This window comes from Dromiciops gliroides, chromosome 1 (genome assembly GCF_019393635.1).
Source record: "Dromiciops gliroides isolate mDroGli1 chromosome 1, mDroGli1.pri, whole genome shotgun sequence".
Lineage (NCBI taxonomy): Eukaryota > Metazoa > Chordata > Mammalia > Microbiotheria > Microbiotheriidae > Dromiciops > Dromiciops gliroides.
Window position 1 is genome coordinate 40,046,740 of NC_057861.1, and position 16,585 is coordinate 40,063,324.

A 16,585-nucleotide genomic window follows, 5' to 3' on the forward strand; every position below is an offset into this window, starting at 1 on the left:
CATTTTATTGATAAGGAAACAGACATCGAAGGGTTAACTGACTTGCCAAATGACCACACAGCTAATAAGTATTGTGGAGGGTTTGAACTGAGGTCTTCCCGGGCTGCTAGGTGGTGTAGTGGATAGAGCACTGGGCTTGAAATCAGGAAGACATCTTCCCAAGTTCAAATCTATCCTCAGATACTTACCAGTTTTGTGACCCTAGGCAAGTCACTTAACCCTGTTTGCCCCAGTTCCTCATCTGTAAAATGAGAAGGAAATGAACTGAAGGCTTCCTGACTTCAAAGTCCAATATATTTAAGAAGGGTAAAGTGGTTAAGGTGTTAGACTTGAGGCCAGGAAAACCTGAGTTTAAAACCAGCCTCAGACACTTCCTAACTGGGTGACCCTGGACGAGCCACTTAAATCCATTTGCCTCTGTTTTATCAGTTGTAAAACAAAGATCTTGAAAGTCCCTTTGAGCTCCAAATCTTCGATCCTATAGACCTCTATGGGCATCTTTGTTCACCTAGAAATGGAAAGGTTGCTATAGATGACCTCTGAGGTCCCTCGCAGCTCTAGACTGAGATCTGCCTTTAAGCATTTGAAGGGCTAACAGAAGGGAAAGAGACTAGACTGTCCCCCTTGGTGCCAGAGGGCAGAACAAATGGGTAGAGGCTGCAAAGAAGTTGATTTAGGCTTGGTGTCATAGAACTATCCAAAATTGGAATGGGCTACCATGACAGGCCTTGAGTTCTCCCCACTGGAGGTCGAGGGGAGGCTGGATAACCTTGTCAGGGATGTTATAGCACTTCCTTCATGACCTGAGATTATAGGAGACTACTCCAAAAGACAACTGGAACTCTACCGAATGACCACAGCTGTCATCCTAATTCAGTCCACTGGGTGGCAATAACTGCTCAATCCTGAAGATTTTTTTCTTTGCTTTTCAGCCTTTTTGGAGAAATGTTTTCCTGATCTTTACTACTGTGTCTACTAATATTGGCTTTATAAGAGTAGCTTATCCTCCTGGATTTGGCTTTTTGAGATCCTAGACATTTGAAAGAGATTCTCCATTAAGTAGGGGCAGTGAGGTGGGGCCTAGCTATTTGGAGATGCTTAGCCTAGAATAGAGAAGATTCAGGGGGAACATGATAGTGCTCAATGTATTTGGAAATCCGTCCTAAGGAAGAGGGATTAACCTTGCTCTGCTTCAACCCACAGGACAGAACCAGGAACAATGGGGAGAAGCTACCACAAAGCAAATTTAGGCCAGATATCAGGAAAATGTCTTAACAGTTAAAGCTGTCCAACAATGAAATGGGTTACCTTAGGGAGTAGCGGGTTCCCTTATAGGAGTTCTACATGGAGAGGTTAGATGATCATTTTTTTTGGCTGCTTGGTAGCACAGGGGATAGAGCACTGGGCTTGGAGTCATGAAGTCCTGAGTTCAAATATAGCCCCAGACACTCAGTAGCTGTGTGACCCTGGACAAGTCACTTAACCTCAGTTTTCTCATCTGTAACATGGGCATAACAACACTGCTTCCCTTGCAGGGTTGTTGTGAGGATGAAAATGAGATAATATTTATAAGATTTATGAGCTATATAAAATTTATAAACCTAGCTCAGTGCCTGATAGAAGGTGATATGTATGTGCTTGTACTACCTATCTGCAGCTTCATTGCCACCGTCATCATCATTACTATTGGCATCATGACCATCTTGTAGAGGGTAAGAATAGAGGGTCCTGAGTAAGGTCCCTTCTAGCTCTGATATTCAGAAATTCTGAGTGAAACAGTGAAAGAGAGGAAAGGAACAGAGGAGACCCTTGTTAAGACAAAACTCCGCACTAAGGTCCCTGGTATTTGGATATTCCAAGGGGGTCACATTTCCCTAGAAATATCACAGCTCCTTAAAGAGACAGATCATGAGGATGCCATTAGTCCTATCTATTAACATTGGTTTTATATTTACCCCTGTGAGAAAGAAACTTTCCCAAGGACCATATCTCAGCAAAATCCACAGATTCGTGTGGTTATATTGAGACTATTGTTCCTACTTTGATTCATTCATTGAAAGGCATCAGTCTCAGAGCCAGAGAACCTGGCTAGTTAGTACCTATCATTTGTCATTTTCAAGCTGACTGATCGTAGGGAGCTGGGAACAGTGGGGGGAAAAGACAATGACTCTGAAGTCAAATGATGTGGGTTCAAATCCTGCCTCTTGACATAGTAGTACCTGTGTGACAGGTTAGTCACCTAATCTCCACAGCCCTTGGTTTCTTCATATATCCAAAAGGGGGTGGTACTAAATGGAATCTGAGGTCCCTTCTATCATTAAATCTATTATTCAGTGAGCCTTGTTTTCTTCATCTACAGAATGGTATTGATAATACTTGCACTACCTACCTTTGAGAGCTATAGAGGGAAAGTTCTTTGTAATCCTTAGAGTGCTATAGGAATATGTCTTTTTATTGTTTTTTCATTCATCAACCTTTTATTTGTCCTTACAATAAATTGCGGGAAATTTGCTATCATGGCTTCAAAGGTTAAAATGAGATGTTTTAAAAAAATATTTATTGCCCCTTTTGTCCTTTTTATAGCGCTGGGCTATTTGTGCCCAACCTGTGGTAGAGCCTATCTGTTGGTTGGATCACTCACAGTCTGAAATGTTATATGTTGACTCCAACATAGTGAGGCCATTTTGGTCCTCTTTGAGCAGGAGGACAATAATCAACCATGGACAGCTCCCAAGGATGGTCCATGTACATATCCTTGCTCTTAGTGGGGTCTTTTGTTTTTAAAGCTTAAGACTGCACTGGAACTTTGGGGAAGACTTCAGAAGTTGCGACTCACATGCTGCATTTTTCTGAAAGGAACTATCGATTTCTAGGGGCAGCCTTGGATTCAGGAGGAACTGGGTTCAAATCCAGCCTCAAACACTTGACACTTATTAGCTCTGTGACCCTGGGCAAGTCACTTAACCCTCATTGCCCCCCCCCCAAAATTGTCAATTTCTGGATGAAGATACTAGCAGCAGACGATGCTTTTCTCTTTCCAAATCTTATAGCCTGCCTGGTGTAGTGGCTGACCCTTGACTTCAGTGAGACCTGAACTTGAATCTAAGTTCTGATCCTTACTACTTTCATGGCCTTGGAAGAGTAGCTCAGCCCCATCGTGCCTGAAGCGGGAGGAGCCAATGACATCAATCCATCAGTCAACAGACATTTATTAAGTACATACAGGTCCTAGACATGGGTGTGAGGAGTATATTAATATATTAATATATATTAATCCACGGCAGCTTTTGTTAGCATCATTATCTGAGTCCATGTTGGGTTTTTATGGGGCTTGTAGCATCACAGATCACAGATTTAGAGTTGGAAGGGACTCTACAGGTCCAAGCCCCCATTTTTTTTACAGATAAGGAAATGGAGGCCCAGAGGGGGTTAAGCGCCTTGCTCTATATCACAGTGCCACAGGACAAGTTGTAGATGGATTTTGTGTGGAGTTGATTAAATCACAGATCTTTTGACTAGTCAATCAAGCAATCAACAAGCATTTATTAAGCTCCTGATGTTTGTCAGTCACTGTGTTAGGCATTAGGGAAACCAAGACATGAATGAAACAGTCCCTGCCCTCAAGGAACTCATCTTCTATAAGGGGAGACAGCATGTATATGTTACAGCAAGTGAGTGAGCACTTATTAACACCAACTATCTGGCAGGCACTGTGCTAAACACTGGATATACATATATGTATATATACATATCAATATACACATACATAGATGAGCATGTATAGGTAAATGTATATGTATATAAATATGTAAATACATGTCCAACATATTTCTTGTTGTTGTTGTTTAGTCGTTTCAGTCATGTCTGACTTTTCATGATGCCATTTGGGGTTTTCTTGGCTGAGTCACTGGAGTGGTTTGACATTTCCTTCTCCAGTTCATTTTATAGATGAGGAAACTGAGGCAAACAGGGTGAAGTGACTTGCCCAGGGTCACACAGCTGGTAAGGGTCTAAATTGAACACAGATCTTCAGAACTCCAGGCCCAGCACTCTATCCACTGTGCTACCTCGCTGCCATACATGTATGTACACACACACACACACACACACACACACACACAAATGTTATCTACTACCTACCCAACATATAAAGTACATCTGGAAAGCCTCATAGCTTTGGAGGGAACTGGGGACAATAAGAGGAGAAGGTGATGGGGGAGTGAATCAAAGTGGCCCCATTATCTTTCATTTTCAGTCAAGGATCTGATGCCATATACTTGGGAGCGCCTTTCACCAAAAGATCGCAACCATCTTTTGTTTGGGGGTTTTTGTTTGTTTGTTTTTTGGTGGGGCAATGAGGGTTAAGTGACTTGTCCAGGATCACACAGCTAGTAAGTGTCAAGTGCCTGAGGCTGGATTTGAACTCAGGTCCTCCTGAATCCAGGGCCGGTGCTTTATCCACTGAGCCACCTAGCTGCCCCCACCCCAACCCATCTTTAACTTAGTAAAGGAGTCCTAGGGAGTTGCCTGAGACTCAAATAGTTGAAGTGACTTCCTTAAAACTTCTTCCAGACTCCAAGACTGTTTATCATAAGTTGTCTATATGTCATGGTTATTATATCATGGTTATTATATATGTGACTTTCAATCACCAGTGAAGTGGAATATTATCTCTCCCACTGTTATTCCCCCAAAACACTTAGTTCTGGAATCAAACACACATTTTCAGGAAACAAATTCCTAGAGAAGGCAGTGCAGCACGGTGGGTTTCGGCCCTAGCTCTGTTACATCAGAGCTATGTGATATTGGACAGGTAATTTAGCTGCTTTGGGATTTTTTATCACCATCTGAAAAATGGGGAAAGAGAGGTGGCCCTCTCCTTTGTGAAAAAGTGGGTGTATAGAGGATTCAAAAGTACTCATAAAGGGGTAGAAATTAATTTGTTTGTGTTGTTACTCAGCTCATTAAAGTACCAGGAGTTTACCCTTTTGTTATTTGCCTTAAGAAAGGATGAGGATGGGGCAGCTAGGTGGCACAGTGGACAGAGCACTGGCCCTGGATTCAGGAGTACCTGAGTTCAAATCCAGCCTCAGACACTTAACACTTACTAGCTGTATGACCCTGGGCAAGTCACTTAACCCCAATTGCCTCACTAAAAAAAAAAAAAAAAAAGGATGAGGACTCAGGTTCTTTGGGGAGGGAAATAAGAAGGAGGAAAAAGAAGGAAGGGATAAAAAGAAAGAATGGAGGAAAGAATAGAAGAAATTAAGGAAGGGAGAAAGGGAGGGGAAGGGAAAGAAGAAAAGAGGAAGAGAGAGGTGGAAGAAGAGAGAAAGGAAAGATAAAAAGGAGGAAGGGTGGAAAATGTGAGAAAAAAAGAAAAGAAGGGGGAAGAAGGGAGAAATTGAGACAGGAAGGAAGAAGGGAAGGAGAAAGGGAGAGAAGAAAGGAGACAGAGAGAAAGGAATGAAGGAAGAAAGGAAGGCAGGGAGGAAAGGGAGGGAGGCAAATGTAAGAAAGAAGGCAGGAAGAGAAAAGGAAGGCAGAAAGGGGGAGAGAAGAAAGGAGGGAAGGAAGGACAAGACAAAAGAAAGGTGGGGTGGGGGGAGAAGAGGAATAGAAAGAAGCCCTGGAAGGTAAGCAAGGACCTAATGAGGGAAGGAGAATAACATGGGTAAGCATGAGGAGAAAGGAAAGGGAGAAGTGTGCGAAGGAAAAGGAAAGAAAGGAAGGAAGGAAAGGAGGCAGAGGAAAGAAGGAAGCAAGAAGACAAGACAGGAAGGTAGGAGGGGAAAGCAAGTATCCGGGCCTCCTGCTTTGGGATTTGTTGGGATTTGCTGAGATTCTGGATTTTTGAGCAGCAAGTAAGGCCACTTCCAATGCAGACAGAACAGATGGTTTCAGCACAGACTGGGCGGAAAGGAGTGAAGGGTCAAGTTCTCTCCCAGCAGGAACCGCATCTGTTGCCACTTGCTCTGTGTAGGCTCCAGCGGAGGCCCAGGTAGATGAGGAAGAACACTGGAGAGGTGATTGCTTTGGGAGGCGCCCCACAAAGGAAGCCCCAGAGCCTCTCTGCTCCTGCTTTAGATGGGAAGCCAGTGCTGCTGAGTCAGCTTCTCTCAGGGACAGGGACGGGGGAGGAAGGAAAAGATCCCTCCTCTGAGCAGGTCTCTGATTTCAGGCCTGCAGCAACTTAGGATCCACAGTGCTCTTTTAGACAAGAGGTGGTGTTTGGAGCATCACAAAGCCTTAGACTGTCAGAGCAGAAAGGGGCCTTGGAACTCTAGTCCAGCCCCTTTCTTTCCCTGCGTCTCCAGGAGCTGGGATTTAGGTAACACAGTGGATAGAACACTGGGTCTGGAGTCAGGAAGACTCCTCTTCACAAGTTCAAATCCAGCTTCAGACACTTAGCAGCTGGGTGACACTGGGCAAATTACTTAGTACCGTTTGCCTCAGTTTCCTCATCTCTACAATGAGTTAGAGAAGGAAATAGCAAACCACCCCAGTATCTCTGCCAAGAAAATCCCAAATGGGGTCACAAAGAGTCAGACATGACTGAAAAATGACTGAACAACAACAAAATTGGGCATATTGCCTGGCAATGTGTTGGTAGAGGGGGTAGAGCTGACTTCCCTGGCGGCCTGTACTCATGTCCTTTATAATACCTTCATTAGGGGCAGCTAGGTGGCACAGTGGATAAAGCACCGGCCCTGGATTCAGGAGGACCTGAGTTCAAATCTGGCCTCAGACACTTGACATTTACTAGCTGTGTGACCCTGGGCAAGTCACTTAACCCCAATTGCCCTGCAAAAAAAAAAATTTTTTTTAAATAATACCTTCATTAACACAAGGCCCCTAGGTTCACTCACCAGCTCCTGAAGCCCTCACAAAGGGGCTGGACTAAAATAATCCCCGGAGTTCCTTCCATCTCTGAATCTATGGTTCTATGTGGTTTTACATTAGCGATTGACTGATGAATGTTCTCAGCATAGCAATTTTTTGGATCTGTTATTTCATTTGTATTGGGAACCCGCAGGGAGGAAATTTTCCCTGCCAGCGCAGGTAGGCATCTTCTCCTCAACTTAGTCTTGGAAAGTTGCCTGGGGCACTAAGAGCAGGGCAACCTGCTCACTCACACAGCCATTTGTGTATGTATCAGAGGCAGAGACTGAACCAAGATCTCCACCCTTGAGGCCAGCTATTCATGCCATCAAGCTGACCATAATAACAGCAGCAGCAACAACAACAACACTTTAACATTTGCAAAGCACTCTTCATTCATTACCTTATTTGAGCCTCACAATGACCCAGTGAAGAGGAAGGAAGGAAGGATGGGAAGAAGGAAAGGAGGGAAATAAGAAAGGAAGGAGAAGAAAGGAAGACTAGAAGGAAATGGAAGGCAATGAAGGGGAAGGAAAGGAAAGAGAAACAGGGGGGAGAAGGGAGGGAGGGAAAATAAACATTTATTAAGTGCCTATTATGTGACAGGAAATGTGACAAGCACTGGAGGAAGGGAGGAAGAAGAAAGGAAGGGAGAAGTGTGGGAAGGAAAAGTAGGAGAGGAGCTAGATTATAATCTCCATTTCACAAATGAGGAAACTGAGGCAACCATCAGAGCGGATCCCCCGGGGCCAGGTCGATGCTCTATCAGGACACACTTCCATTGTTAATTACACTTTCCTATATTTAGAAGTCCTCTTGTCCAAAACAAATCATGAGCTTCAGAAGGGAAGGGATCATGTTTTATAACCTTATCGCATATTCTTTCATTGGAAAAGAACAAATGACCAAGACGAGGAGAGCAGTCAAAACACTGGGGCACCTGGTGGCAGGAGCGATTATCTGCTCAGAACTTTTCCTTTCTCTATTATCACCTTTTCAAAACTGAAATCCATCAGAGCAGCGTCCCTGGCATTTATGAGCTGCAACCATGTCATGCATTTGGCCTCTCCAAGTAGGGAGCAGGAGACAGGTGGAAAGTGATGAAAAGACCTCTCTGGGGCAGGGGACATTTAGCAAGGACTGAAGGAATGCTCTGAAATTCTACACCAAAAGCATGGAAAACCCCCCCACTTTTTTGGAGGGAGGGTTAGAAATCCCCGAGTTTAAATCCAGCCTCAGATACCTATTAGGTACGCGATCCTGAGCAAGACCTCTTAACCTCTCTTAGTCTCAGTTTTCTTATCTGTAAAATGGAGATAATGATGGTACCTGCCTCCCAGGGTTATTGTGAGGATCACAGGAGAACTCTTGACATAACACATGAAACCCTTTGCTAATCTCAAAGCGCTATATAAATGCTAGCTGTTACTACCATTAAGATCTGGGTCTTACCTCTGACACAAGCTAGGTGTGCAATCATGGGCAAGTCCTTTACCCCTCGATGCCCTCAGGCAACCCTCTATGACTTGATGTTATAGAAGAGCTTTCCCTTGCACAAGCAGAGGGCATTTCCACACTGGGAGTTCTCTCTATTTGAAATCACTGATTTTGTGATCCCCATCCCACTCTCATGACTGAGAACATTCCTCCAAAAGAAGATAAGCTCCTTGGGGACAGGCTGTGTTTCCTTTTAATTTTGTATCTCTAGTGCGCAGCACATAGTAGGCCATATTTATTGTCTATAATAACATTTGTTCACTGAATTGAATGAATTAAATTGATTGGCAGTATTGGGTCAGGCATTTCTCGAGAGGAAAACAAACCACTTACTCGAGTGCTTTCGGCCATCCGTTGCGCAGCTTCCCGTGCCATGGCTTTAGCCACAGTGTTGGGGACTGGGGCGCCCTGTGGCTGGGGGAGAATCCGATTGGGTGAGGGTGACCGCCTCCCAGGAGCTGAGCTCGGAAAGTTGGATGTTGGAGGTTCCAGCATGTGTCCGTGTGTGGGGGCAGCTGAGCGAGTCTGCTCCCAAGACTCATCCATTTTGATGTGGGGACCCAACTGTTCGTCTTTGGTATCTGGGGCTCCGGCACTTGCTAATGGCTTAGGTTTGGGAGTAGTTCGAGGGTGTGGGGTTGGAGGCACCAGTAGGTCAGGTGGAATGGCAGCTATTAAGGAGTCCATGGATTCACCTTGAGTAGAAAGTGTTCTCACGGTCACCTCCTTGGCTTCCAGGTTCCGGATGCGTATCAGCTCCACTGTCGTGCTGTCAGCTGTCGGGAAGATGACTTCAGCCACCTGAAGACACAGAGAGGCAACTTAAAGCCTGGTTGACAGATGCCCTTCCCAGTGTTAACTATTAGACCCATGTCATTTCTCTTCCCAATAGTCAATGAAGGGAAAGCAGGCTACTGTGAGTATTAAGTAAATGCTAATTACTGCCGGGTCTAACTGCCCATTTAACTGGAAGAAATGTGGAGCTGGCCAAGCCAAGTTCAAACTGGGCAGGGAATCCTGTGCCAAAGAGACGTGGCTTGAACAAAATATGTTTAATGAGAAACATTTGGGACCTAATGGGCCCAGTGAGAGGCATCACCATCTTTTCTTGTCTGATATGAAGAGACCAGGGGCTGTTTGACTTGATGGTTGTCTTTATTATATAACAGGAAGGTGAGGAACAGTCCAAAGAACTATTAGTCTGTTACTAGGCCAGTTTTAGAGGCTCGTTCTTCTGGGTCAGGAATGGGATCCAACTTGGAATCTACAATCTATGGATAGATTTCGGGGGTCCATGAACTTGGATTAGAAAAATGACATCTTTATTTTCACTGGTACTGGAATTAAGCATTATTTAAAAATATGATTCTGAAAAGGGGTCCCCAGGCTTCACCTGGCTGCTGTGGGGGGACACAACACAAAACAAGGTAATAGGCCCTTGCTCTGGATTAAGGCAATATTCTCTGTTCAAACATCAATAGCCCCAAGAGGCATAATTTATTCTAGGCATGCATTACTTTAATGAGTAAAGACAATTAAATGTTAACTAGGAAAATTAATAATGAGGGATAACTCTTTCTGGTTACCAATAATCCAAAGAAAAATTAGTAGCTGTATGCTATAGTTTAAAGGTCTCTGGATTTGGAGGTGGGTGACCTGAGTTTGAATTTCACCTTTGCTGCTTACTACCAGGGAGACCTTGGGGAAATCAATACCTCTTTGGATCTGTTTCCTCATTTGTAAAATAAAAGGTTTGGGCCAAGTAAGCTCTGAGGTCCCTTCCAGCTCTCGATTTGTGGTCTCATGAGCCTTTCTATTGTTTGTTTGGGTTTTTTTTCTTTGTTGTTGTTGTTGGTTTTTTTGGTGAGGCAATTGGGGTTAAGTGACTTGCCCAGGGTCACACAGCGAGTAAGTGTTAAGTGTCTGAGGCCGGATTTGAACTCAGGTCCTCCTGACTCCAGGACTGGTGCTCTATCTACTGCGCCACCTAGCTGCCCCTCATGAGCCTTTCTAGAGCTGGAAAAGACCTTAATGGTATCTAGTCTGGTGAATTTAACTGAGGTTAGCTGGAGGCACTTCTTAAAATCATGAAGGAAAAGTATACAGGACTCTTGTTGGGAATTATGGGAAGGGTTTAGAGCAATGCCCTGGGAAGAGCTGGTTAAGGTGAGACACTGAATGGCAAGACAGAGGGCAGTTGGCTAAAGGCTAAAGTTATCAGGGATCTTTTTGGGAAAGGAATGCTGAAAGTGGGGAGAGTTCCCCTGGCTTCATAGTTTTTCCTGAAGTTGGTCTTCGGGAGGTCCATCTGGCCAGTGGGCTCTGCTCTGTACAACAGACCCCCCCCCAGCCCCGGTGCTTGGGAAGAGTTGGGGGGTATGTCTACCTTTCTTTTGGGAGGCATCAAGTCCAGTGATGCTGAGAATTGGAATGTGGATGTAAGATCTGGGTCAGTCACTGAGTGTTAGCACTAGAAAGTTATTTAAAGCTCATCTAATCCAACTTCCTCTTTACAGATGAGAAAAGTGAAGCCCAGGAGGAGGAAGTGACTCACCCAAGCTCTCACAGCTAATACGAGGTAGAACTGGGACTCAACCCTAGGTCCGTGGGCTCCAGATTCACAGCTCTTCCTACTCATGTGGCACCACTGGGGATGGGGAAAACTCACCCTCTGCCCTTTCGCATAAACACCATAGCCAGACACATTTGCTCCGTTGGACATCCCGGTGGGCGTGAGAATTGGTGGTTTCCAGGAGACCTGGATGGTTGCAGGAGTGGTCCCGGCTTGAATGGTGACATCTTGAGGTGGAGCTGGAGGACCTACAAGGATTGAGAGACCCCACCTTTTGTTGAAGGACTGCTTGAATTTAGAGGGTGGCTATCTCAATTTCCATTGTTGTAATATTGGGAAGGCATGTCCTTTTATTTATGACCTAGAATGACACACTTAGCCTCAGAAAACCAAAGTATCTAAGAATGTAGGGAAGGGAATAAAAAATATTTGGGAAATCATGGGAAAAGATGCCAATGGCTACTTTAAAGATCTGGAAAGTGGGCATTGTCAAAGTTGTGGAATCACAAAGCTAAAAGGAACCCCTGATGCCATCTGGGCCAATAACCTGGACAAAAACTATTTTTTATGATAGTCTCAACTAGTGACCACTGGATCTTTGCTTGGAGACCTCCAGTGAAGGGGAACTCACTACTTCACAAGGAGGCTCATTTGACTTTTGGGATAGCTATAATTGTTTAGCTTCCTGGTCCAGCTGACAGGTGCTAAAGGATTTAGATCCTAAGAGCAGCATAAATTTCCTGCCCTCAGGGAACCTATAGTTTAGTTGGGTGTGGGGGAGATAAGAATCCCATCTATGAAACAGTCTGACAATAGCCATGGCTTAGATTATCGCCCAAAAGATGCCTCCTTTCCTTCTCAAGAATGCCCATCTTTCAGGAACCCTCTTGCTTCTAGGAAGGCATCTTTTCTGTTGGGGAGAAATCTCCCAGTCTTTGTTTTAAATAACAATTTTGCATAGCATGGTTGCCAACAGAGGGACAAGTGTATGGAGATTTGAGGCATCATAATTGCTTTGTGTTTGCCAAAGGCAGATAAACAAATACTTATTGTCTGTCCCTGGAGCTGCCCTGAGATAGATAAATGCCTTTGTTTGCAGCATTTCAGCTATGGCACAGATGCAGAAGCTGCCTGGGAAACAGCTGCTTAGGGTGGGGGAGGGCACCTTGCCCATCAAAAATCTTTTGTGGGGGGGTCCGTGGTGGGTTTGTGGGCTCTATGGGATGATTCCACCAACACAGGTCTGCAAACCTGACCCTAGGTTCTGGGTAGCATGGTGTTACCCTCTAACTTTGAGGGTGTCTGTCATCCAGGTTTTTGTCTATCCCTAATGCCTAGCACAAAGTAGGTACTAAATTAGCTAGCACTTTATATGTTATCTCATGTGAGTCTCACAACAACCCTGTGAGGTAGGTGCTATTATCACCCCCATTTTACAGATGAGGGAACTGAGGCTGAGAGAGATTAAGTTGCTTAATCAGGGTCGCAGGGTTAGTAAGTATCTAAAGCAGAATTTGAACCCAGGTTTTCCTATCTCCAAGTGAAGTCCTCTGTCAACAATCTCAGCTATGTGACCACTAAATGCTTGTTGAATTGCACTGAATTCTATAATACAAACCCAGCATTAAACATGCTGATCCTGCTAAGAACAATTGATCAGATTTCTCCCTCCAATTCCAATGGAATTCAGAGCGGTCAAGATAGATAGGAGTAGGGGCAGCTAGGTGGCGCAGTGGATAGAGCACCAGCCTTGGATTCAGGAGGACCTGAGTTCAAATCCAGCATCAGATACTTAACACTTACTAGCTGTGTGACCCTGGGCAAGTCACTTAACCCCAACTGCCTCACCAAAAAAAAAAAAAAAAGATAGATAGATAGGAGTACAGAGTTTATTACATGCTTATTTTAGATGACTCAATCAACCAACATCTATGAAAAGCCTGCCCTGTTCCAGGCAATGTGCTAAGAACCAGAGATACATAGAAAAAGCCAAACAAGTCCCTGTCCTCAGGGAGCTTACACTTTAATGGAGAAAACAGAGCCTGTTCATAAATAGGTGAATCCAAGATACACAGAGAGTGGATGGATGGCGATCTCAGAGAGAAAGGTACGGGCAGCGTGGGACAGGAGGGGAGGCCTCTCAAAGAAGGAGGAACTTCAGCTGATTGAAGGAAGCCAGATGTTGCAAATGGATAATAATAGACAGGCACTTGTGAATGAAACCATGTAAATAAATGGACTTTTGGCGGGGGGTTCTACTGTTAATATCCATGGACCTTTAGCACTTTAGCCAGGTAGAACAGAGATGGTTATTCCCATTTTAGAGACTGAGGCTGGCAAAGGATTAGTGATTAGCCCAAGTTCACAGAACTGGTTGGGATTCCCTACCTGGTCTTCTAACAGGGTTCTCTACCCTACCATGTGAGATAAAATTCATCGGAACAGCAACTCACACTGATGGAGCCCTTTTCTCGCCCCATGAAAGAGGAAGGACAAGTATCATCATTCAGCTTTTACAGAGGAGGAAACCGAGGCCCAGAGAGAAGGGATTTGCTCAAGTGCACACAGGCAGTACCTGTACCCCATTTCCAATCCATTGCCAAGCCTTGTTATTTCTTTTACCACTGTATCACTTATGTAAGCCCTCCTTTTTATCTACTCCCACAGCCTGGTACAGGACCTCAGCACCTCAGCACCTCAGCACCCCCAGGCTGGGCTATTTCAATAGCCTTCTGGCAGATTCTTCTGGTCTCAAATCTCTCCCTATGCCAATCTATCTATCCTCCATTCAGCTGCCAAAGTGATTTTTCTGAAGCACAATCTGACCATCTCAAGCCTTCTCAATAAACTCCAGTGTTCCCTTTTTCCAGCCTGGTACCATCTTTCCAGGCCTGGAGTCAGGAAGACTCATCTTCCTGAGCTCAAATCCAGCTTCAGACTCTTAGCAGCTGTGTCACCCTGGACAAGTCACTTAATCTTGTTTGCCTTAGTTTCATCATCTGTAAAAAGAGCTGGAGAAGGAAATGGCCAACTGCTCTAGTATCTTTGCCAAGAAAACCCCTAATGGAATCATGAAGACATGACTGAAACAACTGAACGACACAACTATTAGCTAGATTCTACAAAGCATCTTAATATTTGTGAAGTGCTGTACATGTGTTATCTCACTTGATCCTTGAAACAAATTCCTTCCTTTGATTTTTATTTGTCTTGATCATGAGTCCCTAGACCACGTAGCTTTGTTCTCTGCTGAATGTTCTCCAACTTCCTAAAATGTGGGGCCTAGAATTTAAAATACTGAGCCAGATGTGGCCAGAGAAGAGCAAAGGCCAGGAGGACCATCGCTTCCCTAGTTCTGAACACCATTTGTTCTAAAGTCAGTCTATCATCAAATTTTTTTTTTACCTATGTCTACATATTCTCCTCACCATCCCCAAAAGCTAAGCTTCTTGAGGGCAGAGACTAGGCCATTTCAAAAATCTTTGCCTCTCTAGCACTGGGCACAGGGCCTGGTATGTCACAGACACTTAACAGTGTTTGTTGAATTATGTCTGATATATGTCCAATATGAATATAGTCTGATGTCATCTCTTTAATAGATGAGGAAATTGGAGTCCATAGGGGTTAAGCGAGCAATTGCTCAAGGTCTCATAGGTAATGAGATTTGAGTGAATTTGTCTATATCCCGAAGATCCTTTTGGCTCTCACAGGTTGTTTGCTATGTAGCTTTTAAGGTAGTACCCAGGAAAAGGACAATTCAGTCCTTCAGATTAATTATGTTCAAAGGGAAAAAAAGGATAGAAATAAAATAATGTTGTTGTTCTTTCAGTCATGTCTGACTCCCTGTGGCGTCTTCTTCTTTCTTTTTTAGCAAATATACTTGAGTGGTTTCCATTTCCTTCTCCAGCTTATTTTACAAATGAGGAACTGAGGCAAACAGAATCAAGTGACTTGCCCAGGGTCATACAGCTAGTGAGTATCTGAAGCTAGATTTGAACTCATGAAGATGAGTTCTCCGGAGTCCAAGCTTAGCGTTCTATTCACTCTGCCAACTAGCTGTTCCTAAAAATAAAGATAGTTAGCAATAATATTGGCCTTAAGGTTTACAAAGTCCTTTATCTATGTTATCTCATTAAACCCTCATAATAACACTGGCAGGCAGGTGCTATTCTTATCCCCATTTTACAGGTGAGGAAATTGAGGCACAAAAGGTTAAGTGACTTGCCCAGGGTCACAAAGCTAGTAAATGTCTGAGGCTGGATTTGAATTCAGGTCTTCCTAACTTCATGCCCAGTGCTCTCTCCATTGAGCCACCTACCAAGAGGTGGCTGTGAACACGACTAAAGGAGAAATATGTTTGATGTGACTGTAAATATATAACCTATACCAGATTGCTTTCTGTCTAGGGGAGGGGGGAGGGAATGGAGGGAGGGAGAAAAATTTGGAACTAGAAATCTTATAAAAACAAATGTTGGGAGGGGGCAGCTAGGTGGCACAGTGGATAAAGCACTGGCCCTGGATTCAGGAGGGCCTGAGTTCAAATCTGGCCTCAGACACTTGACACTAGCTGTGTGACCCTGGGCAAGTCACTTAACCCTCATTGCCCCACAAAACCCCCCCAAAAACCAAAATACAAAAAACAAATGTTGAAAACTATCTTTACATATAACTGGAAATAATAAAATACTTTTACGATTTAAAAAAAGAGGTGGCTTTTATATTTGAAAATAAACCAACACTCCATACCTCTCCTTTTCCCCTCTCCACCTCCCAGCCAAATTACTTTTGCCAAGAAAAAACAAGCAGGAGACTCATTCAAGAGATGGTGTGGAATAAGAGAAAGAGACTTTCCCCCTGCAGATCTGGGTACAAGTCCTAGCTCAGATATTCACTAGCTGCAGGTCAATGGGCAAGTTTCCCAAGCCTCTGTAAGCCTCATTTTCTCCATCTCTGAAAGAGGCAAAATGATAACATAACTGAATCCAATTCAAAACACATTAATTAAGCAGCATGTTATGGTGGAGGGAGGGCCAGATTCAAAATCAGAGGATCTGTGTTTTGATATTTATTGTCTGCAGGAATTTTGAGCAAGTAACTATACCTTTCTGTGCCTCAGTTTCCTCATCTAAAAAACGAGGAGGTTGAAAATTAAGTTCTCCGAGGTCCTTTCCACCTCAAGCATCTCTTTTGAGCCTAGCCAGCATTTTGTAAGGCCCTAGAAAGCTGGGCAATTCATCAACAAGCATTTATTAAGCACCTACTATGTGCTGGGCACCATATTAAACACCAGGAATACAAACAAAAGATAACACATATCCGTCTTCAAGGAACCCACTGTCCAATGGGGAAATAATATGCAAACAGTTATATACAAACAGAATATATACAGGGTAAATTGGAGGTAATCTCAGAAGAAGGCACTCAGAGTCAGGGGGATTGGGAAATGCTTTCTTGTAGAAGGTGAGGTTTTCACTGAGACTTGAGGGAAGCCAGAAGGCAGGGATGAAGAGGAAGAGAATTCTAGATATAGGGGACAGTCACATTACTAGCTTTCAAAACAGAGTGGATTACTGTAAAACCATAAAAAGGGCCAGGCATATTGATTTGGAGGTTGGATGGTCCAAATATTAACTC

The 16,585-nt window shown here is 44.0% G+C and overlaps 1 protein-coding gene across 13 annotated transcripts in view; it reads right to left on the minus strand.

Moving 5' to 3' along the window:
- RIMBP2 (RIMS binding protein 2) overlaps positions 1 to 16,585 on the minus strand; it is a 522,092-nt gene that overhangs the window by 47,024 nt on the left and 458,483 nt on the right. For all 13 annotated transcript variants that reach the window (XM_043966745.1, XM_043966763.1, XM_043966824.1 and 10 more), the window contains 2 exons: positions 11,048 to 11,199; positions 8,713 to 9,180 (listed from right to left, as the gene is read on the minus strand). In XM_043966745.1, the coding sequence (XP_043822680.1) occupies positions 8,713 to 9,180; positions 11,048 to 11,199 (620 nt within the window). The remainder of the gene's footprint in view (positions 1 to 8,712; positions 9,181 to 11,047; positions 11,200 to 16,585) is intronic.